Here is a 23,374-nt window from a genome sequence, read left to right on the forward strand (position 1 = left end):
AGGTTCCTCTTGTACAGTATGTTCAAGAAGTGCCTTTGTGAATTAAAATAGTCCCTTGTTTTCTATATGATCCAGTAAAATGCCATAACCTACAGTACCTATCAAAAGCTGCAACTATATCCACAAGTCATCAGCTAACTTAGTAATAGCTGTTTAAGTATTGTGCAGCACTACCTTTTCATAAACCTCAAAAGTGAAGGTTTAAATAGCTTAATCACAATTACTAAATTTGGCAAAAATGAGCTAATAAGAACCAGGATTTTAGTTATTAAGCACTTTGGGTTCCAACTAGCTCTAACATAGATGTAACAGCAGCAGATTTTAAACCTTTAGTTACAGTACTTCACTGAAGTTGTAGGCTTGCAGGTCCCTTTTATTGTTACATACATGCAAATAAAAGAGTCAGTGGCTAAAGCTGTTAAGCTGTAACTTCACCATGACATCAAGCACAAGTAAAAACCACAACTGATCCTGAACTCAGTCACAGGGCTAGTGTGTGTGAAACAATTCCATTAGCAGCCAACCAGACACCAAGTCAACAGCTGAAGAGACATGCAGATAAACAGTCTATATAAGCAGAACAAGCTGCTTTGGTAAACATTTACTGTTTGTTTGTGTTTTTGTTAGCTGTTGTTGGGACTCTACAGTGGAATTTACATAATTATTCAATACTCGCAATGTTCATATCATGTCACTTGGTCAGTTCAGGAATACACAAAATCTGCAAGGATTACTCTTAGCTATGAGACGGCACATCTCTACCACATATAGACTACTGTATAAGCACAAAGTGTTTTAAGACTCACAGAATTATTTTTAACACTTGGACTTGCAAATGTTTGTCACAGGAGAAGACAGAATTGACACCTCCTGAACTCGGAGATCTGAGGCATTGGTTTAAATGAAAGAATCCATACTAATTGTAAAATAAATTTGCTGTCTTTTAGGTTTTACTTTAGAAACATCTATCATATTTTTTATGTGATTGATAATATTTCTCTTGAGCAAAATACAGTAGGACCAACAAAACTGCATGTACAAAATATTTTAAATTGTGTCTTGTGACTTTCTCTTCAGGATTGCTGGTGTAAATTAAGGTCATTTGAATTTCGAATTAAAGGAGCAGAAGTATTTTAAGGACATGGCCTGCTGTCTTATACTGTATGGTCACTGGCTACAACTGTACAGCCTGTTGCTCCTTTTGATAAATGTGTTTACAACAGAGGTGATTAAATGGAAAATTTAGCAGATGCAAAAAGCTTTTTAAAATGTAAAGCACAAGCTTTCCATAATCCATTGATCCTGGGTCTTCCCATTCAGATCTATGGATTCTGCTCTTAGCTGCTATTGAGGAGGAAATCTAGGGCCTTACTTTAAGCATTTTATGAATGCCAAAGTGGGAAATCTATGTAAGCTCTGATGTGCCATCTTTCCTGCCATCTTCAAAGCACACTGTACCCATGCATACTCCAATCCTATGTTTGGCACTGTGACTGATAAGTATTTTAATGAATCATTCTTGTCCTTCACAATATCATTCATAACCACTCATGGAGTAAGTAGATTGTTTAACCTTTTTAAATTTATACATATTTATCAATATAACAATATTCATTTTTGCCATTAATGTAATGTCTACAAACAAGACTAAATGTTTACCATTAAAACAAAAACTCAGTGCCTTTTCTTTGCTGAACTGAATGCCCTGGGTGGGTATGTTTTCTAATTTGCTTTGACATTGGTGAATTCTTCCTCTAATATGACTGATGAGATAAACACTCAGTTAAAAGGTTTCTTGATGTGTAGCAGCTATCTGTCACATAGGGAAGTGATAAGCTAAACTTACATGAGCTATTACAAATAAGAGATATAAGAATGAAGTTAAGCTGATGGCTGTAGGATTTGAGTTGTCTCTTCAAAACAAATAACAGATTTAGACTTGAGGCTACACATTCCTAGTTTACTAAACTTTGTGTTTTTGGCATGATTTGGCAAAGTACATGTACCATAGTATAAAGCACAACTTTTACAGCCAATACTATATAATAGTCCAGGGTTGCGTGCTTAGTCCATTGCTCTACACCCATGACTGTAAGGCCAAACACAACACCAACTCCATCATCAATTTTGCCGATGACACACCAGTTGTAGGTCTGATCACAGACAATGATGAGAGGGCCTACAGGGATGAGGTCAATCTCCTTACAACGTGGTGTGAAGACAACAACCTCACCCTCAACGTCAGCAAAACCAAGGAGCTGATAGTTGATTTCAGAAAACTGCAAAACGGACATGCCCCTATCCACATCAATGGGACTGAAGTGGAAAGGGTCAGTAACTTCAAATTCCTTGGCGTCCATATCACCGAGGACCTCACATGGTCTCTCAACGCCACCTGTCTGATCAAGAAAACGCAACAGCACCTGTACTTCCTAAGACGGTTGAAGAAGGCTAAGATATGTCCCCAGATCCTCACTAACTTTTACAGATGCACTACAGAAAGCACACTGACAGGTTGCATCACAGTGTGGTATGGCAACTGCAGTGCTGCTGACCGCAAAGCCCTACAGCGGGTGGTGAAAACTGCCCAGTCCATCACTGGGGTTGCTCTCCCATCCATCCAGGACATTTATGACAGACGGTGCTTGAGGAAAGCTCTAAGCATCATCAAAGACCCCACACACCCCAGCTACAGACTGTTTGACCCTCTACCATCTGGAAAACGGTACCGGAGCATTCAGGGCCCAGACTACCAGACTCAGGGACAGTTTTTACCCCCCCCATCAAACTATTAAACAGCCTCTCTCACACTGAAATCTACCTTTACCTCACATGTCAAGAAGCTCACTCCCCATAATTTTCTATCCTTTATTTCATTCTGTTGATGTATGATTTTGCATATCTGATGTTGTTTTGCACATTACCTGTTACCTGTTGTTGTTTTGCACATTGCCTGTTGTCTCTGTCTTTCTTTTCTTATACAATTGTATTGTTGTTATTTAGAGCTAGCTAAATAGCATACACTGTACCTGTATATGAGTATAATGACAATAAACTTGAACTCAAATTGAATAATAGTGTTTATCTGTATTTAAAGGTTTTTATAGCACAAATTTCTTCTGTACTTCTGTACCTATTAGGCAAAAAGCCCCACAGAATTTCAACTAAATGACAGATTGGGCCTTCCATTTTATCTGCAATCAGGTAAGGAGAGGGAAGGTACTGTATGTGCGCAAACATCTGCCTGTTAATTGTTTCCTGTTAGAAATCTAAATATGTTGACCTCAGTAGTCTGCAAACATTACTTTGGTAAGAACTGTATGATGACAGAAGTGCACTCTGAGGTGTATTGAATATTTATTACAATTAGTCTTCGTCTCTTAAAATAAATGTATTTCTATTTCTATGTATTTCTACAAGTAAACACAAAATGCAGTTTTTAAATGAAGGTTTTTATTATTAAGGGAAAAAAAAATTCAAACCTACATGGCCCTGTGTGAAAATGCGATTGCCCCCCCTGTTAAAACATAAATCAACTGTGGTTTATCACATCTTTGGAAAGCTGAGTTCAATTTCTCTAGCCACACCCAGGCCTGATTACTGCCACACCTGTTCTCAATCAAGAAATCACTTAAATAGGACCTGCCTGACAAAGTGAAGTAGACCAAAATATCCTCAAAAGCTAGACATCATGCTGGGATCCAAACAAATTCAGGAACAAATGAGAAACAGAGTAATTGAGATTTATCAGTCTGGAAAAGGTTATAAAGCCATTTCTAAAGCTTTGGGACTCCAGCGAACCACAGTGAGAGCCATTATCCACAAATGGCGAAAACATGGAACAGTGGTGAACCTTCCCAGGAGTGGCCGGCCGACCAAAATTACCCCAAGAGCACAGCAACGACTCATCCAAGAGGTCACAAAAAAACCCACAACAACATCCAAAGAACTGCAGGCTTTACTTGCCTCAGTTAAGGTCAGTGTTCATAACTCCACCATAAGAAAGAAACTGGGCAAAAATGGCCTGCATGGCAGAGTTCCAAGACGAAAACCACTGCTGAGCAAAAAGAACATAAAGGCTCGTCTCAGTTTTGCAAGAAAACATCTTGATGATCCCCAAGACTTTTGGGAAAATACTCTGTGGACTGATGAGACAAAAGTTGAACTTTTTTGAAGGTGTGTGTCCCATTACAGTACATCTGGCGTAAAAGTAACACAGCATTTCAGAAAAGGAACATCATACCAACAGTAAAATGTGGTGGTAGTGTGATGGTCTGGGGCTGTTTTGCTGCTTCAGGACTTCAGACTTGCTGTGGTAAATGGAACCATGAATTCTGCTGTCTACCAAAAAATCCTGAAGGAGAATGTCCGGCCATCTGTTCGTGACCTCAAGCTGAAGCGCACTTCGGTTCTGCAGCAGGACAATGATGCAAAACACACCAGCAAGTCCACCTCTGAATGGCTTAAGAAAAACAAAACTTTGGACTTTGGAGTGGCCTAGTCAAAGTCCTGACCTGAATCTGATTGAGATGTTGTGGCATGACCTTAAAAAAGCGGTTAAGGCTCGAAAACCCTCCAATGTGGCTGCATTACAACAAAGATGAGTGGGCCAAAATTCCTCCACAGCACTGTAAAAGACTCATTGCCAGTTATCGCAAACGCTTGATTGCAGTTGTTGCTGCTAAGGGTGGCCCAACCAGTTATTAGGTTTAGGGGGCAATCACTTTTTCACACAGGGCCATGTAGGTTTGGATTTTTTTTCCCCTTAATAATAAAAACCTTCATTTAAAAACTGCATTTTGTGTTTACTTGTGTTATCTTTGTCTAATATTTCAATTTGTTTGATGATCTGAAACATTTCAGTGTGACAAACATGCAAAAAAATAAGAAATCAGGAAGGGGGCAAACACTTTTTCACACCACTGTATAGATGAATGGGAAAAAAATCCACTAAATGAATATACTTAATTATGTCACACTAATGTGTATAGTTCAGTGTGTTGTCAATTTCAATATACTTCTATATACTGCACATGTACAGTACATGACAAGTTAAATTATGTTTATAACAAGTCTGAGAGGAATGACAAGACCCAAGCCTCAGGTGTAAGTAATCTGTTATCAATCAAGATGTCATCTTCTCACCAAAAACATTATTAATGCTATACTTAAATCCCCCTTCTCTCCCTTGCATCTGTCTTTTTTATCCCACCCCCACCCCATCGCCAACCTTTGCAGCTAACCCTTGGTCACTCCTCATTTCACATGGGGATCCTACGCTGAAGATGTTAGCCCTCAGCCAAGTGGGTTAAGCTAATTTTATAGTGACTTAAACATTCAAACCATTTAATAAGCTTAATATCTGAGTGTTGGTATTCGTAGTGAATCCTAGTAATAGTTCAACTGTGTTGGCTTCTTAGCTAATAAAGTATACAGTTCAAATTCTATCAACCTCTATAGCCAGACATCCATTAATATTACATTAATTAATGTGAATTCTGATTTCGAACTTCGGATCTGCTAGAAGTTGTCAATATACTAAGTAGTAATGACAACGAAATGTGCAAAGTATTGTCAGCACATTTCAGCAAAGAAATCACAGAAATTGCTGCCTCCTCCGTGAACTCCTGCCATTTTCCACTTAGTGTCCATCCTCTTTAGTGTGTCCTTTGCAATACTGAAGTAAGTGGCTTATTATCTACCTTCCTGCTGGGTTTGCAGGTAACAAAACTTCTTCTGGCCCCCTGTTGGATTAATGGAAATTTGATAAGGCAGGCAGTGAGTTCATGTGACCTTTCTTTGGAACCTGCTTGTTTGCTGCGTAACACTACCAACTGTGAGAAGGTGGGATAACCTTTTCATTATGGAACAGCTGGGAACTTGACATCTCTCCTATTTTCTTCATCCCAACTGTGACAATCTATTTGCAAAAGAAAAAGCTTTATTCCTGAATAGCTTAGTGCATTATTGTTCATGTATTGTGATCCACAAAGTAATGGTGGGTATTCTATTTTCTAATGGCATATAGCTTTGGAGGAAGGTTTTTTGTTCCTCCGAAATTAGATAGACCATTGCATCACCTGATGTGTAGATGACAAAACATGCCTGAAATTTTGCATTTCATCATATGATTAATCCAGTTATTACCAGCAGCCAATATGCATTTATGTCACAAACTAGACATCCTTTTTTGCATCAGTGATTGCAGTGAAGATGAACTGTTCTAAATCTTGATCTAGGTGGTGCCTTGAAGATGACACTTAGATTGCCATCAAAATGACAGAGCCAGTGTTTTTCGTCTTTCTTGTTTGTGTTGTTAAAGAAAGAAAGGGATTTCCAAGGGGTTTATTTTTTTCTAATCACACAAAAGCTCAAAATTATACATCTGGTTATGCAGACAACTACTCTGTAGGTCTGCAAAAAACATTTTCATCTACTCTACATCAGAGCAAATATGTTTGTACAGTACCTGTATGATATTTTTCCTGTTTCACCAAAAACATCTTTTGGGAACTTGAGCCATATCTTATGACTTTATGGACTTCATATTCCACATATGTACGTGGGGTAAATCATGGAGCAAAAAGCATTGATACATATTCTGTAACAGCATTATAGTTTTGCAACTCCAAATGCTGTTTAGTGCTGTTGAATTGCAATGCTTAATATTAAGTTCAATTTTAACTAATTGATTTTTTTACTTTACTTTAACAATGCACTGCATCTGTACACACAACTATTTAGATAACCTACAGCTCATGTGACATAGATGTTAATTTGAAGCTAGACTTTATCCCCTTTTGATCTTTATCTTTTCCTAATAAATAGAACTGTCTTGCCTCCTAGAGCTCTCCCTATTAAAGTCAGTACATTCCTTGAGAATGGAACCTTTTCCATATAGGTTTAAGTCCTTAAAATATTGTAACAGTTACTCTACTCAAAGTCAAAGGTTAAAAGAGGTGGAAAAAAGCAGCAGATTCTTACTCTCTTTTATTGGCAGAGCTCAAGCTCAAGTGCAGCCATAATTATTTGAATTGGGTTATGTAGATAAAGGCAGGATAAACATTTAACAATGAGTGCTGGACATTTTTACTCTAGTGCTTATTTATACATTCTACCCCAATGACAATACTGTTGTATGTACTTCTTTCATATTCCGCACATCTATACATTGAGTTTCAAAGGAAATAATGTAATATTTCAAACTCCCTGTCAAGTGTTATGGCCACCTGAAGAGTTTTTGTTTTATTGCTTTTGTATTATTAACGTTAGCCTGAGCTTTGTTTATTGCAAACAGTAGATGCGATGTAACAGTGTTTTTTATTTTCCTTAACCTATGCTCTCCTCCCCAGACATGTTGCACCACACTCAAATGGAGACATGTCTTGTTGTAATTTGTGGGAAAGACATCATATGGCCCCAAATGAATGGAGTAGGAGAAGATGCAGCAGGGTTTTGACTGTTTTTGGGATACCAAATGAACAATTGTTAACTGTAGTTTTTATCTTTTTAGAAGAACATGACCATAGCCCTATAATTTGATGTACTCGCAGTGAATCACCTGGATAAACCATTCCACATACAGATATAGCCTTTGACCTGATGTAAGTTCTGTTTTTCAAAATAAGGGAAAGTGCTGACAGGTGGAAGAACACAGACTCCAATCTGTCAGCTGCCATTAGTAAAGAAATGGTTTTAATCAGATGAGATAGGCTTCAGAGTCTGTTTAGAGCCATCCACCTTTCTGCCTGAATGCATGAGAAACCCACAGCCTGTGGTCCACAGCATGTGAGCAGGAGTAATTGTTCCAGTTTAACCAGCATTAACCTCCAAATACAAGGCACTCTCTTCATCTGATACAGGATGAGGTGTGATCTAGCCATTGAATGTATAAACAAATAGAAAGGATACACATACTGAAATCTCAATCCCTCTTACTCATAGATATCAGGTTAAGCCAGAATGTCCTCAAATTGAGGGCTCTACCTACAACTACAACCCATGCCTGGAATGGCATGGGATTGAGAGGGCACCTTTTTTCTTGTAAAAAAGTGAGCATAGGAAAGCTATATTTAATCTAAACTGAAAAGTCTCCACTGAGGCCTCACTAGAAGGCACTCTACAGACAGATGTAACCATACAGATGCTGTAGTATTTTTAATACGTAAACAAACTACATTCCTACATGCTCTACATGTAGATCCACAAACTACAAGCTCACAATTTGAAGAGAGCACAGAGCATACAGTCACGCAACGAGGAATCAAACAAATGACAGGCCAATTGATTGAACTGTTGTAATGTAGCAATAACATTGAATGGATACTGGAACTGCCGAAAGCAAATAATAGCTTCAATGTGTAGTGTGGCATCTAACGTAGCATATAAATGTTACAAGACCTTGATACATTTTAATGTAAGGTCATGAAAATAATGTTATAAACATGCTCAGCTGGTATCTAGCACCCATTCAGTGCATAGCCCAACAATTTGCATCTGTCTACAAGTAACATTGTATTGAATGTTACTTGTGTGAGTTGTGGATGATTGTGAAAGATGAAGTATGAATATTTCATCTACAGGTTAAAACAGGCACTGGAATTCCACAAGATGATCATTGACAATTGAACTATGTAGAATATAATATTGTAATCTAGAATGTTAGTATAATTGATGTTTTAAATAAATATTAAATGTTTATGACTTCCTTTTTACAGCAGGTTTAGTAATGCTGAACCCTTTTTAGTGGAGAGTGTTTAGATATGATGTATCGTAAAATAAAAAAAAACAACAACAATATTTAATTCATTAATCAAACCACGGAGACTTGAAGAATTGTGATATTGTCCTGTATAAACCATATGCTGTCTTTTGTCTATGATGATGAACATTGCCAAAGCCGGACTTGAACCCGACAGTAGTCTGTTGGTCTTTACTCTTCTCTGCTTCCACATTACTCTGCTCTCAAAAGACAGAACTTAAAATGAACTTTAAAGAGATACATTTTGGAAATCTTTGCTTACGAAGGCATGTGTTATTTGTGAAGAACTCCACAAACTTGTCACACTCCTCTTTATTGTTCCCACTGCCGCTACAGTCACACCAGGGCGACACGCTGATCTGACTGGATCTCAGGTAGTTCGGAGTCATGACAGTGCCTGGAAGAGACAAGAGCAACCAGACTATATTAGATCTTCTGATGCAAAGAAATTATCCTGTTAATGAAGAGAGACAGAATCATCATATTGGTATACAGGAACACAGAACTCTTCAGCTCAAATATCCCTGTGCAATTTTGTTTTTCATTAGTCACTGCAGTTGCAAAGCATGAAACTTCTATCCATCCATTTTCTAAGCATTCAGGGTTGCAGGGGAGCTGGAAGCAGCAGAATACACCCAGGACGGGATGCCAGTAGAGTCACAAATACAGATGTGCACACACTCTCAAAAGACTTGCAAAAGACATGGTGTATCTAAGACTGTAAAAGTTTTTTTGCAAACAGCGAAAAATTGTTCATGATAAGCTGTAATTTATCTCTGACTAAAAAGTGAAGAGACTGAATGAGAACACCCCATCAAGAACACTGACTGAGCTTAATGTACAGTATGACAAGTACAGTATCTGTTTCAGTAAAGTATATGCAAATGTATTTTTGTTAAAATCTTCCATTTGAGTTCATGTTTAACCACCCCATTAGACATTTCTAGATTACCAGGGGTGGTTGAAATCATTAATAATTGTGATTACGATGATCTGACAGTTTTTAAACATTTATTAGCATACACAATGTGACTGCAACTTTTGACCAAGTGATCAAATGTTCTAGCTCACATCATAGAAACATAAGCCATCTAAGCAAATGGCAGAACTATACAGACTTTCTACTTCTTTTATCTTTCAGAGAACAGTTTTTGCAAAACATTTTAAACACACATTTTAAGAACAGTTGTCGTTGTGAAAACCCGTGTATTCTTACTATAAATGTTCCACCTACAGTAAAAGTCCAACATCTTTTAACTGCAATTTTCTTGAAATTTTATGCTATCTTTGCAAATAGCCAAATGGCTAAGACTTTTCTGCAGCACTTATAATGAGGCTCAAGCTGGAGTCGGAGCTGCTGGAGTGGAACTTCTCCAGAGCTGTTCCGGAACTTGGAGCAAGGCAACCTAGAGGAGGAACTGGGGTTCTTAATTGGCTCTGAAGCCAGGCTGGAGCTGGAGCTGACCTGCCAGAGCCAGCAAATCCCAAGCAATGCCAAACCTAAACCCTGCCGTGAAATTTATTAATTACTGTTAATTACTGTATTTTGTTGTGTAGCCAGGCTACCAATGGGAACTACACTTTTCTTAGTTTTTACCATCTAATTAGTCATATAAAGAACTAAAAAAACACAAAGAACTAATAAAATAAAATGGTGTTTAGATGTTAAATGTCTGGTTGATATGGAAACTTTTGGTACACAATTTCCTTAATTTTCTTTTTAGTATGACAACATAATAATTGGAACCTCTCCAAACTTAAAAAATATATATTTCCACTATCAAGAAGTAACAGCAAGACTCAGTATGTATATACTAAGTGACATTTACATTTATTTATTTACCGGACACTTTTGTCCAAAGTGACAGTTACATAACCATTCATGTCAATTTTAATTCTGCTGACATTTATTTAGACTATATTTCACAACAGACCTCTTCCTCAGAAATTACCTGACAGTCCTAATTTCTTCTTGCTAATCTCTAGGATCAATCATATTTTTGATTACTTTCATGGTGTCTAACACTGTTGAATCATTCTACACCCATAGAGCAGGGCTCCCAAGGTCTAATTTCATAGGCAGCAGGTTTAAATCATCAGTGCCACAAGGTCTCAGAAAGAGGCTTAAATTAGATCAGCTGAGGCTTACTTGGGCCAATTAACCAATCTTGCACAGGCCTGATGTGACTGACAATTTAGGGAGACCTACAAAAGACTTTCTGGACAGTTTCCTCCCCAAGGATTGTACTGCCACAGAGAATCAAGTGAATTCTGAAATGGAAAAACGCAATCTGACTCCACAGTGTGGCTGGGGTTTTTCATTTCAGCTGGTTAATTAAGCTTCTGAACGTGTAAACACAGGAGGTTTTGAGAAGGTCTTACCAATGAGGCCTGAGTAAGACAAGAGGCAGTCAGCATAGTTCTCCTTCAAGCAGCCACTCAGAGACCTTGGCTCCGGCTGGCAGTTTGTGAAGAAATCTGCAAGGCGTGACCTACACACAAAATGTAATTTTGCAACCATTAGGCATAATATTTCATTTTTCACAAAATATCTTTTTTTAATCACCAGGCGTCCTTTCATTGAAATTAGTTTTGGTAAGAAAAAGAATACACTTGGAATGTTTTGATGGTTTTGGTGCTAGTTTTGTATGAATTCAAGGATCTAATCAACTGCTTTCTGAATGATTCCAGGGAAAGAGTTTAAGCAATGTGTTTTTGTGAAAACCTGTGTCCTCTTTTCTACCTAGCATGCATTTCGACTTTCCATTCCAGTTTTGGATTCCCTGTTGTACTTAAAGTAGTTGTGAATGAAGATTAATGCCTGTTAATATCTGGGTGAATCTGTAAACTTCATGAAAGGGGTATATAGTATATAATTCAGATTAATTTTCAATATATCTATAAATTAATCCATAAATGAATTGTGCATGTGGTACCTGTTCTCATGGTTAATCAAGGATTATAAATGTTTATGCATGTTAAGTCTGTACTGAGCATCAAAATGATCCCTATGCATGTACTTATATTTTTAGAAAACTGAACAGTAATCTTGGATCTTGGATATTGACTGTTGAATAAGGCTGCTCACGTGAGAATGGTTTTCTTGCGAGGTGGGACTGTGACAATTGTGCCTAGATGCCTTGCTCACCAGGCTTGAGGCCCATTGAACATCAGGCCACATGAGCTGGGATGTCATGTTGCTTTTAGGTCTCAGAGACCAGTGAACAGTCACATACTTAGCAAAACCCTATGAGAGGAGTAAGATGAAAGATGATACACATAGCTTAATATGCAACCTGATGCAAAGCATAAGATGCAGATGTACTGCTTGTAATATTTTCAAAGGTGACCACACAGGTACTAGTCTAGTAGACTCCCTCTTGATAACAAATGTTCATTGGTAAAATGAATTTACTAATGTCATGTATGTTCAATACTATGCCAGTGCACCTGCTTCAGGAAAATATCAGTAAAATTAAACTTAATGAATTTGTTAAAAATATATTAAATATTATAGTGACTGTGAGAGTTCAAGATACTGTATATTGTATATATTTACAAAATCTTCTGCAAACCTTTCAAAAGTCTGATTAATGTAGAAACCCTGTGAGTTCTAGCTGAATGCAAATACTGTACATCATGTGTTTTTAAGTCACAAACAAAGCTTTCATAATTAAACAACCATTTGTTTTAGGTCAAATGTTCAGGGGCATGTTCTTATAGTTAAGAAAGACCGTTTTTATTTAAATCTTGTGTACAACATAAACACTTGCTTTTGTAGTGTTTTGTAGTCATTAGTAGTATAATAGTAGAACTTACTGTAAAAAATATATACGCACAGAACATCAAACTAGTCACACTTCTATTTTACTCAGAAATATGAATTTTGCAATTCAAGATAATTGCATTAAGTATTAAGGGACAGGTGTTTCAGAAGTATTGTGTTAATCTCACAAAAAACAGAGAACTAAAATAATAAAATAATACTGGGCAATCTATTTTAACTAGATTTGAACTAATATTTAATACAGTCAATGGTGTTGAATTTAATTGGGTTTTTGATGTAGAAATTGTTTTTGGCCTGAGAAAGCAGCTCACCAATTTCCATAAAAGTGTCAGAAGTGCAGAATTAGCATGTTGATGGAAAGGCCGATTTGTTAGAACACTGAAGTCCTGGTTGTTTAATATCCTTGTACTCTTAGGGCCCTAGAGCTGAAGAGCTCTCGAAGATGCGCTGCAATCACTATAGAGTGTTTGATTATAGAAGCTCCACCCTTTCCATGCCGGTATAATACCATTTTCTCATTTGTTAAAATTTTCTTTCAGCAAAACTCACAAAATAGATTATTCTGACTCACCCATCAGTACCTATTTTCTTTTTTTAGCAGAGATTCTTACCTTCTATTAGTTTTTGCAGGCTGTACTGCATTAATACAACTGAAACACCTTTCTCTGTAGTCTAAAATAGCATCGTCCCTGTTACACCACATGATGCCAAGTTTGGCTTTCAACAGTCATGTTTAGGCTTTCATAAATTCTGGAACTTTTAAGATCCTCTTCAACAACTTTAGCCTTTATCTAACATGGCGGGCCAATGGAAATTAAGATGATGCCTAGCTTTCTTATTTTCACTGCCAGAGTCTGTAGCAGTTGTTGAATTTCCATGCTATCATGTTGAAAGAACCTCAAGGCTACAATCCAAATTACGTTGGACTTTCCAAATTATTTTTCTACTAATGTTTTTTTTAATCCCTCACATAATTGTACTTGGAAGTTTTCCACCGGTTTAGCATTAATCATCTGATGAAACTGAATTTTTTGTTTAGTTTCATTACCGTAGTTTGAAATATCATATCCCAGATGTTTGTTTATATTTATAGACTACAGCTCTGTCAAGCATATTGCTATAATACATTTTCATTTGGAAACCCACATTTCTTCCTTCAATTTGACCCCCCTCTAAAAAATGAATTTTTTATGATTTTCAAACTTTAACACCTTAAAGTACCTCTACAAACAGTCTAAATGACTTTTCAGCATGTCTTATGATTTTTGTGTCGGGTATGGTGGGGTCCTACCAGGTTATAAAATAACCTTTTTTTTAAATAATTGCAAGCTTTTAAATATCCAAACAATAACTTTACGTATTTAAAAAAGCAATGTGTTTAATTTTCATGCAGATCGGTGCAGCTATTAAGCTTTCTATATGGGCATGGATTAGCTGTTTCCTAGTAAACATTTTAGCTGTGTCAGCATGGTGTGCCCCTGGTAAGGCTTCTGAAAATGACACATTCATCATTCCTGACATTGCTAAAGAGCCCTTTCAGTAACATTCAGAGCAGCTTTGAAATGTTTTGCCTTCATAAAAGAAAGAAGCGGTTTACTAGACAGGATGTCTGTCTCAATTTCAGGAGATATAAAGAACTACAGTTAGCTTTGTAGAATGTAAGATTGCTTTTGTTTGAGTAATATGGTTTAATGCTATAGGAAGGAACTTGGGATGGAGTGACCTCACTGACATCTGCATTAATGGGGTTCAAATGTTTGTCACATTGGTTTCCATCATTCAGAAAACATCAGATGATGGGTCCCCTTAGTATAAATACAGTACTGTATAACTCCCTGAAAGATTCTTTGTAAGAGTTAGAACTAAAGACTGACTGCAAATAAAGCAGATTGGCTATTGTGCAAAGCAGAATCAATTCCTGTTTGCTGTTACAGTTACATTCTAATTGAGAGAAAAACATGTATATTAAAGAGTTAGTGTCTTGCAACATAATGCATGAAAGATAATAGCAAATCTGGAGATATTTAAATTTTTTAATAAGATTTCAAACTTGATTATTTTCTTAACAAGTATTAGTTCTTGGCTTAGAACTCTTACTATAGCTATGAATGGCCTTTGCAGTTCATGACTTTACATGTACATATTCCATTTAAGAGTTAACCTCTTTTTACCATTAAACCTTAAAGGTGAAAAATAATTAAACCTCATGCTATAATGGATATTTAATTTATATGTTCTTTATTTGTGGGTGCTGATCTGTACATCTTTTATATTCCAGCATGTATTGTTTTTGCTTAGTAAATTAAAGTTCCTAAATCTGAAAATGAATCTGGAAGATGCTTTGAGATCCAAAATAAACTAGATTTCTTTGAAAGTGCTGTAAATCCTGGTCATCGATGAGGCATTATTACATGTATAATAGCGATAATCAGAGTATGATCTATGTGTTATTACCCCGTAGCGCTCTCGGGTTCACGTGGGTATGCACCCTCGCCGCTGCCACCTAAGGTCGGCCCCCCACCACTGGGGACTTGAACCCGGGCCTCTGGCATCATTCAACAGGGACCCAGCCAGTTGAGCTAAAAATCTCCCGTCACCCCAACGGCTGCGGTCCCTGCTATTCACAGGGAAGGGCGGTGACGTCACTGCGCTGATAAGCTGGCTCGCACAACCTGCAATGTCGGCCGTATGCATTACACTCTCTGTAATCAGAGTATAATTGGGAAATGGAGTTGTTGGATGGTTCATTTGGTCTGAGACTGCTGCTATCACTGTCATGTTTTGTAGCGTGATCCCCAGTGGACCTCAACTCAAAAATAGTATATTGCCAGTATAGTGAGTCATGGACACCTTCCCACCCACTGCAAATCCTTGTGCTGCCAGGAATTTCTGATAGCCATGCATGGAAGGAGAAATGCCAAACAGAAATAAAAGGATGCTGCATAACGTGTTAATTAGGAAGAAAGTTTTACTTTTCGCAATAACATGTACAGTATAAACTTATAGATCTATCCACTTAATAGTCCTTATAAAAGTTTAAGGAAAACACCCTAACCCCAAACGTGGCATAGTTTTTAAAATCCAACTAAGCTATTGGTCTATCTTTTTCTGCTCTTTTTTCCTAAGCTGCCCAATACCCCTGTGGAAATTGTAAAACCAAATCTTAGTCATTTTCAGTGACTTGAAAAGCTTCCCACTCCCGTCTCATTAATCATGCCATGTCGGCAGCTATCTTACCTGCAGATGTAATTCGTCTTGCACGACACTTGCAAAGACAAGCAATTTGGTTTTTCCCTGTCCTCGTAAGAGCACACTGGAACGATGGTCTGCCTCCGACGCTCCGTGCAGGCTAACTGATCCACAGGGGGACAGGAGCAGAACAGCATCCCATAGCTGTGTTTGGGAGGTACTTTGTCGAAGAACTGCCGAAGAGCCTTGTGGCACTTGCGCTTGTTGCACACCTCCGCCGTGGAGACCCGGCTGGTGCAGGGGCTGATGTACGCTGAGCGGTACTTTTTGCAGGTGTCATTCAGGTTGCAGGCCTTGGCAGCGTTCAGGCAGTTGTTCTCTTTTGTTACTGCTGGCTCTCCTGTGGAGGGAAAGGAAGTAAAAGGAAGTGTCATCGAGTCAACAAGACAGACAAGTGAATGGAGACAACTAATTCCCATCCACTGGAACTAGACTTTGCAGCACTGTCAGGTTCTGAATGTCTGTTATTTCATGCAGCTTCACTTTTTACCAAGAGTGTCACCAATAAGGCAAAGCTTAACATCTGGATTGCTACCATGTTGCATGAATATACCTGCCACTAGAAATGATAAAAATACATAAAATGACCAATACAGGACCAGGGTATCAGCTTCAACAGCATAGCTGACTAGGTTGTTCCATACTCTCACAACCCTTTGGGTAAAGTGCCTCCAGTTCTTGGTTTTAAATACACTTCCATTCAGTTTTCACTTGCACCCTCTGGCTCATGTTTCACCATTCGTTCTGAAGAAATCTGCTGAGTTGACTTTCTAACTGCAATTGAGGATTTTAAATACTTGTATCAGGTCCTCTTGTCATCTTCTCTGTTCAAGACTAAAGGGTTTAGTTCCTTGAGCCTGTCAGTGTTGGACATTCCCTTACTGTAGGTCCTGGCATGTACAGTATGTGGTTGCTCTTCTCTGAACTGATACCAGATCAGCATTATGATTTCTATAAAATGGTGACCAAAACTACATAATATTGTAAACAAGGTCTTGCAATATATCCCTTGCTTTAAATTATATGCTTTTAACTATATATTCTATAATTGTGTATAAATGTTTTTGCCTGGCCACATTATCTAGAAGATATAAATTATGTGCCAGCATAAGTCTTTTTCATAAATGTAATTGAAAAAAGTAAATGTCTCAGTTAAAATGATTGATCAGTCTGAAAAGTCTTGAATTCTGTCCAGTTCAAATTTTTCCACAGAAAGTGATGATAAATATTTTAATCTCTAAGTTAAATCACAAAGAAATATGCTTCATCTATCCTTGTTTAGTAACCCTGAGTCAAGCCTGCACCTGACCTAACAGACAATGGTTACAAAGAAAGATAGGATGGGATGCCAGTCTATCACAGGGCACATATGGAAATGCACATTCATTTGGGAGAAAAGAGATGCCAATCAATCAACCCAGACAATATGGACTTTGGGAAGAAAAGTGCCAGGTAAAAACCCATAAAACAACCTCCAAACTCCACTCGGGAGTGTTTTCTTCATATAATGTATGTACCTCCTTCAAATCATTTCTAACTTTTTGCTAAAGATGAAGTGAGGAAAAGTGGGTTATTACAGTCAAGATTAACTCTTCATTTATCCATTCCTCTTTCAAACTGGAAGATGATGATATTATTATTATTATTATTATTATTATTATTATTATTATTATTATTATTATTATTATTATAACTTTATATTAAAGTATCTTCTCATAGCACTTAACATGATGTAAGTATGCGTTTTGAGTAGCTGTAAAAACATAAAAATATCTCCAGATTTGCTATCATCTTTCATGCATTATGTTGCATGAGGCCCCGACTAGCTCTGTTGGTGCAATGTCAACATCAGGCTTAGATATTGACAGAAATATTGGAATTCTAATATGAGGTACCTCATTAGAGTAGATTTAAAGATACCCTTGTACTGTAAGATATCTCCTGTTAAATTTAAAAGAAGGCAGGAAATCTCCAGGCAACAATCCTACTGTACATTTACTGTAGGTTCATCTAATTCATACTGTAGGTTCATCTTGGGCGGAGCGGTGGCTCTGTGGCTAAGGATCTGCGCCTGTGGCTGGAAGGTTTTTCTTGCATCTCCAACCTGAGTTACACTGTCTACAAAAACAACTCTATGGGGATAGGCATCTGTGCAGGAGAAATATGGAGACAATATTCTTTATAGGCCTCCCAGGCTGCAGGATACAAAAGTTGTTTTAAGAACCATATGTTGAACCCAACCAGTCATGCTGACAGATGGATCAGAATTCAAAATTCAGTTGACAGGAGGCAGGCTGTCCCTTATATTAGCCCTATTTTTTTTCCTCAAAATAAATAGCCTTTCACTGCCCTGCACATGTGCGTTTATTATATATAATTTCATGATCTTCGGAGATCAGCAGTGGTTCCTCTTTCCCACCCACGCTGTGATTTCTGAATCTTAATTTGGCAGAAGCCATCTGGATGACATGCACTTTGCGACTGACATATCTGTGAGGTTGAGCTCCAGTCTTATCTGTCTTTCCTGACAGACGGTCTGTGTAATAAATTAGTGTCACCAGTTCCTGGGTTCCTTCTCTAAGTCTTAATCAGATAGTTAAGACTGCATCCTCTAGTATTAAAATAAAGATTAATTTACAAACAAAATCCTTTGGGGCGATTTTTCCACTGTGCTACTTTAGCAATTGGATTGATTTTGTGGAATGATGTGTTTAGTTTCTCCTAGAATATGTTCAAAGCTTCCAGACGTGTGAGTCAGTTTAGCATGGAAATTATTTACCACTTGAGAGGGGATTAAAAACCTATATTTACTGGTGGGCACAAGTTTCTGACCATCTCCTATTTACAGTATATAAATAAAATGACTTGATTTTTACCCTCAAATATTTGAAAAAAAATGCAAAACTGCAAAATCCTCTATAGTATTTTTCTTGTCTGGTCTGACTTACAGCAAAAACTTTTAGCACAGTCTCTTCTGAGTAATCTCCTTGACAAACCCAGTGTTCATGAAGAAATGGATAACTTGTCAGTGCAAATAACTAACCAGCTAATAAATGGCTTGTGTATTTAAATTGACAGAAGGGAACAATTAAAAAAAACAATTCTTATACAAATCCAGTTTGAATAGCCATCTGGAAGCTTTAGAAAGTTTCACAGGCGTGACGATTTAGCTGAATAAAGATAGGTCAGAAATTGAATCACCCATACTGCATAGCAAATCAAGCACAGATGAAAGGACTACTACTACTCAAAATTCCCTAAACAGCACAATTGCCTAAAGCAGATGCTGTAAAGGATCTGTAATGGTTAGGAGTTTAATTGTCTGAATTAGAATTGTTTAACTGTCAAAATATTAAAAACAGCAAGTCACATATCAAGAATCCAACAGCTGCTCACAGGTTCTTTTGATGTGTACTTCCTTTGATGGTGCTGGTCATCTAACTTTAACATGTAATTATCAAACCCCAGATGCTATAATTTTGATTTTTGTTTAATATACATTACAGTACATGCTGTACTTTATTACTGCGCAGTTTTCAATAGTTTAGTAGGTGAGTAATGTGAGATCCAAGATTGGCCTTAACCTGCTTGGCTGAAGGAATGACAGTCTGGCCGTGAGAAAAAGGCTACTGAACTGCCCTCCAAAAAGTTGAAAGAGTCAAAGAGCTGCTGCTCTTTGTAATAGTAGAGATAGGAATAGATTTTTTACTGGTTTTTACATTGTGGTACTTTCACACCATGCTCACTTCAAAGTGATTGAAATCATATACGAGAATACGTGCCAATCAATGAATTATTTTTTACTTTTTGTGTTATTTGCTATGTGTTCCTATTAAATACTTGTACAAGAATCAGAATGTGTCAAATGAGCTTTGCGTATTTCTCTGGAAAGCACAGTCCCTTTAGAAGATTATTTTTATATTATCTAAATATAAATCACAATGGGGTCCCTTTCACCTTGCTGACTGTATTGTCAATTGCATGAACAATCATCCCTTATTGACTGTTTATGAAAAAAGGTTACATATTGTACATGCAATCAACTACTGTAGCTCAGCTGTTTTAAGTATCGCGAAACCTTATCTGTAGATGTTGATTTGTAGTTTCTGTAGGTTTGCATTGCATGGGATTGACAATGGCAACGTACTGCTCTGGCAGTTGGGTAGGTTTAAACTTCCATAGTTTAGTTTGTGATTTTTTACTTCACTTTGTGACAGGGCAAGAGTCAAACCGGAACCATATGAAGTCCTCTTTCAAACAGAGAGCAACTTTTCAAGTGACCTTAGCTTGTTAGGTTTCAGTGATATTACATGGTTTTTGCAGGTTTTGTAACCGCAAATGAAGTGAACTGACCTGCACTCTGCATCAAACACACCAAATGAGTAACTGGCAGACTGAAAGGATGGCCCTCTTAAAATTTTCAGTTTACAGAACATGGAGTCAGAGGAGTTGGATGCAGTTTCATGAAACAGAATGATTTTACAGAAATAGTCGTGTCTCTTTATGCAATGCCCTTTTTATATCAAGTGTTTTACTCACATGTTTACACCTACAGTGTATACGGTATACCATCACCCCAATTTATCTGCAGTTTCAAAGCCTGCTCAGATTTTGTATTTTAATATTTCAAATTGCATACTCAAATGGTGCTGACATGGACAGAAATGTTACCCGTTGTCACAAGAAGTGGATTAACGTTTTTGCTCTTTGCTGTAGCTTAAAGATCACTTAGTCAAACTGCAGTGAGTCTGCAGTTTTATATTTTTCCATGTGCTTTCATTTAATAAAGAAATTGAAAAGCATCATGAGAAACTGCTTAGCTGCACTAACCTCAGAGCTTTGGGTCCTGTCCTTCTGCTATATCAATCTGACCTTCACTACACTTCTAATGAGCTGCTTGAGAATGGTAGATGGGCAGCAAAAGTGGTTCTTAATCAAAATGAATTTCCTTTTGCGATAATAAAGACTTTCGGAATGATATGATAAAGACAGCCATTCTTAACCATTTATTAATGTGTTTAGAGTATAAATGAGTTTTTATTAAGACTTTCCTGGATTCACACTGATCAAAGCAGGTTTTTCTGAGCAGCTGATATTATTTGCAATCCAGGGGAATACATTATACTGTATGTTGATTACCTCATCATCAATTATTCTCCTTAGAAATTGCTGTTTTTTTTCCCCATTTACAGTATATGTCAGTTTTGAAATAATTGTGCTAGCCACTACAGCCCTCAGTGAACAATGAAATCATCATGCAAGTTTTCTCTTAAAAACTTTCTTTTCACAGTATTAGCTTGTGATACAAACTTTTGCAATAAGGTGTCAACCAAATATGTTCTTGTTGATAACACAACAAGCTCACAGGAAACCAGCTTGTCAGAGGAATTCCTGTTAAATGGAAACCATTGCTACTTTCAGACCTCACCAATATCAGCAGCATTTACACCAAATGTACACATCTTCCAGGGAGTAATGAGGTATGCTGGAGTCCCCCATCCTGCACTCCAGATGTAAGCTTTGAGAGTCAAAGCACCTAGGAATGGCTCCGTATTTTCTCTATTTTTTGTCTGCTCGAGTCAAAGGTTTTGCTGAGATGGACTAGATTTTAAGCAGCTAACTGAAGGAAATGAATCTCTGGACATTGCTTAAAATTTGCAATTAAAAATTCATAAGGGCCAGATCATAATTTTGTCATAAGATAACATCTTTACAGGTACAGTATGTGCACACATTTAATTTTTACAGTTACTCAGTGGGGTCTTAAAGCTACTTCCTCTGTTGATTCGGTTCATTAATAATGGCAAAACACGACAAGTTTCTTTAATGGGCTGATTATGAAAGTGCAAAGGAAGGCAAAACAAGTAAGGGGAAGTAGCCCCCAGGTTTTTATTTACTTTATTTGCTTAATAATCTTACTGTTTTTCAGAACTATGTCCCAATCCAATAAAACCACATGGCATTACAGCAAATCAGATAATACAAGGCCATGACCCTAGTAATTGATCTTGGGAGCGTTTTTGCCTTCCTTCAGTTGACATGGCTAGAGCTGCATTTAAATGTGCACATTGACTCTGGGGAATGAACTTTGTTGAGGATATACAGTACACTATTTCTCAGATATTGCATTACACTTTGATGAATTTCTTCTGTCTGATTTTTCATTACCAATCAACCAGCATAGAGATCAGGCTGTAAAAAGAGCCTCCTCTGGGGCAAGGCATGGAAAAACAGCAGGACAGCAAGCCTTTAATGATGTCTACAAATAAAAATCTTGTTCTTTTCATGCAAAACCTTCCTTTATAGATGCATGGTGATGCACGAGCCAGATATCCTTTTTTTACGGAGTGGAGGAATACATCTTCCAGTCTGTACTTCTAACATCATGAGGTACTGCTGAAAGAGATTCTCTTGTTTGTTACTGTACCTTAAAAGGAATTCTTTTAATCTGTTAATTTCAGATGTGTCCTGTAGAAATTTTATAAAGGGTCTTTTTGGCTTTACATTGGATACCTGAGTGTAGGTGTAGTTCAATACACTCTCTGATTGTCTGGAAAGGTAATTTATGACCTCCTCAATGCACTGTCACTGGTGTATATTTCCCCTGTTCTTCAAGTATTACATGGCCCATTTCTTTTATCTTGTTAAAAAGTCACCTATAAAACTCTCTGGTTAACCAGTGTTTAAAGAAGTAATGAATAAAGCAATTTCAATTGTTTACAAAATAATTGATGTGTCTGAGATGTCCCTGTGTAGGTGTCCAGGGCACAGTCTTGCTCGTGCCATATACAGGATAAGCTCTGAGTTGTCATGACCCTCACCAAGAAAAAATGGCTTTCTCATAATGGATAGATAATACAAATAAATATTGCAAATATCAGACAGGAATACATGCCATGTCTATGTACACAATGGATTAATAATAGTGAATAATGATGAGATTATCTCAATGTAAATTATAGTTCAAAGGAAACAGATGCAATTCATTGAGGGCTGAAACTGGAGTTTCTGGAGATGTGCAGCTACACATTTAATGTAATCATTGTGACACAAATGGCCCTCTGAAGATAAATGGTTTCAGCTTAATACCAAGAGTTATTGTAATGATAACTGTCTACAATGCAAAAACACGTCATACTGGAACTGCACTGTAGTCTGTACCACAGGGTTTTGGTACTGGACAGAGATTAGCTGCACAGCACATAAGGGAGTCATTTTTTTGTGGCAGATGCAGATGGATGCTTCCTTTGGGGAGCCTTGCGACGTAATTGCAGAGCTCTATTAACTGTGAATGGCTGGCAGACCCAAGGCTTCATTGGCAGGGATGGTGCAAAAAAGGAGCATAAGGGTCTTTAGCCATAATTCAATCAGATCAGATAGTGCTGTTTGAGATCACTAAGGGCCCCATTTTTAAAAGTGATGGGACAATGCAGCATTATTTTCTAGATTGTACGTTCTGTCTGAAAGAGAGTCACAGCTGTGCCCAGTTTTTAATACTAGATCTGTGGTGAAAAATAGTCTTGCCTCAATGTATAAGATGTTTCAGGGCATTCCCGGCTTGCTCTGACTCGCATCTC

General features: G+C 37.5%; 1 protein-coding gene across 3 annotated transcripts in view; it reads right to left on the reverse strand.

Moving 5' to 3' along the window:
• Positions 1-23,374, reverse strand: part of LOC148661721 (GDNF family receptor alpha-1-like) — a 94,889-nt gene that overhangs the window by 10,899 nt on the left and 60,616 nt on the right. For all 3 annotated transcript variants that reach the window (XM_088635860.1, XM_088635859.1, XM_088635858.1), the window contains 3 exons: positions 15,786-16,137; positions 11,144-11,253; positions 9,024-9,158 (listed from right to left, as the gene is read on the reverse strand). In XM_088635860.1, coding sequence (XP_088491986.1) covers positions 9,024-9,158; positions 11,144-11,253; positions 15,786-16,137 — 597 coding nt within the window. The remainder of the gene's footprint in view (positions 1-9,023; positions 9,159-11,143; positions 11,254-15,785; positions 16,138-23,374) is intronic.

Source organism: Lepisosteus platostomus, chromosome 6 (genome assembly GCF_059453375.1).
Source record: "Lepisosteus platostomus isolate fLepPlt1 chromosome 6, fLepPlt1.hap1, whole genome shotgun sequence".
Lineage (NCBI taxonomy): Eukaryota > Metazoa > Chordata > Actinopteri > Semionotiformes > Lepisosteidae > Lepisosteus > Lepisosteus platostomus.